This window comes from Nestor notabilis, unplaced genomic scaffold (assembly GCF_000696875.1).
Source record: "Nestor notabilis isolate BGI_N333 unplaced genomic scaffold, ASM69687v1 scaffold17028, whole genome shotgun sequence".
NCBI lineage: Eukaryota > Metazoa > Chordata > Aves > Psittaciformes > Psittacidae > Nestor > Nestor notabilis.
Genome location: NW_009939779.1, coordinates 10467 through 10790, shown reverse-complemented (window position 1 = coordinate 10790; position 324 = coordinate 10467). Strand labels below are relative to the sequence as shown.

The 324-nt window shown below is 66.4% G+C and overlaps 1 protein-coding gene across 1 annotated transcript in view; it reads right to left on the bottom strand.

Annotated features, from left to right (window-relative positions):
- Window positions 1-5: 5 nt before the first annotated feature.
- Window positions 6-324, bottom strand: part of NLGN3 (neuroligin 3) — a gene marked incomplete at its 3' end in the record, with an annotated part of 9812 nt that continues 9493 nt past the window's right edge. Inside the window, exon 6 of the mRNA XM_010020042.1 lies at window positions 6-324. This exon is cut by the window's right edge and continues 5 nt beyond it. Coding sequence (XP_010018344.1) covers window positions 6-324 — 319 coding nt within the window.

The following is a 324-nucleotide window of genomic DNA, read 5'->3' as shown; positions in this document are numbered from 1 at the left end:
CCCACCAGCGAGTTGGGGATCATAGTGATGGTGTTGGGGGTCATGAGCGGGATGTCGTCCGGAGAGCGGCGCAGGGTGAGGGTGTAGTCGGGCAGAGCAGCCAGGCGCAGGGCATCGTGAGGCGGCACAGCCTCGCACTCGTGGTGGCCCTGGCTCACCTGCAAGGATGGCATCTCCTCGTCAGGCGCATGGGCCATGTCATTGGCGGCGCCACGCTGGGGGCTGGGCTGCCGGTGTGTGTCCTGCCGGCGCTTGTCCTTGCGGTAGTAGAGGGCAGCAAAGGCCAGCACGTTGAGGAAGAGAAGGGAGGCGCCCACAGCGATG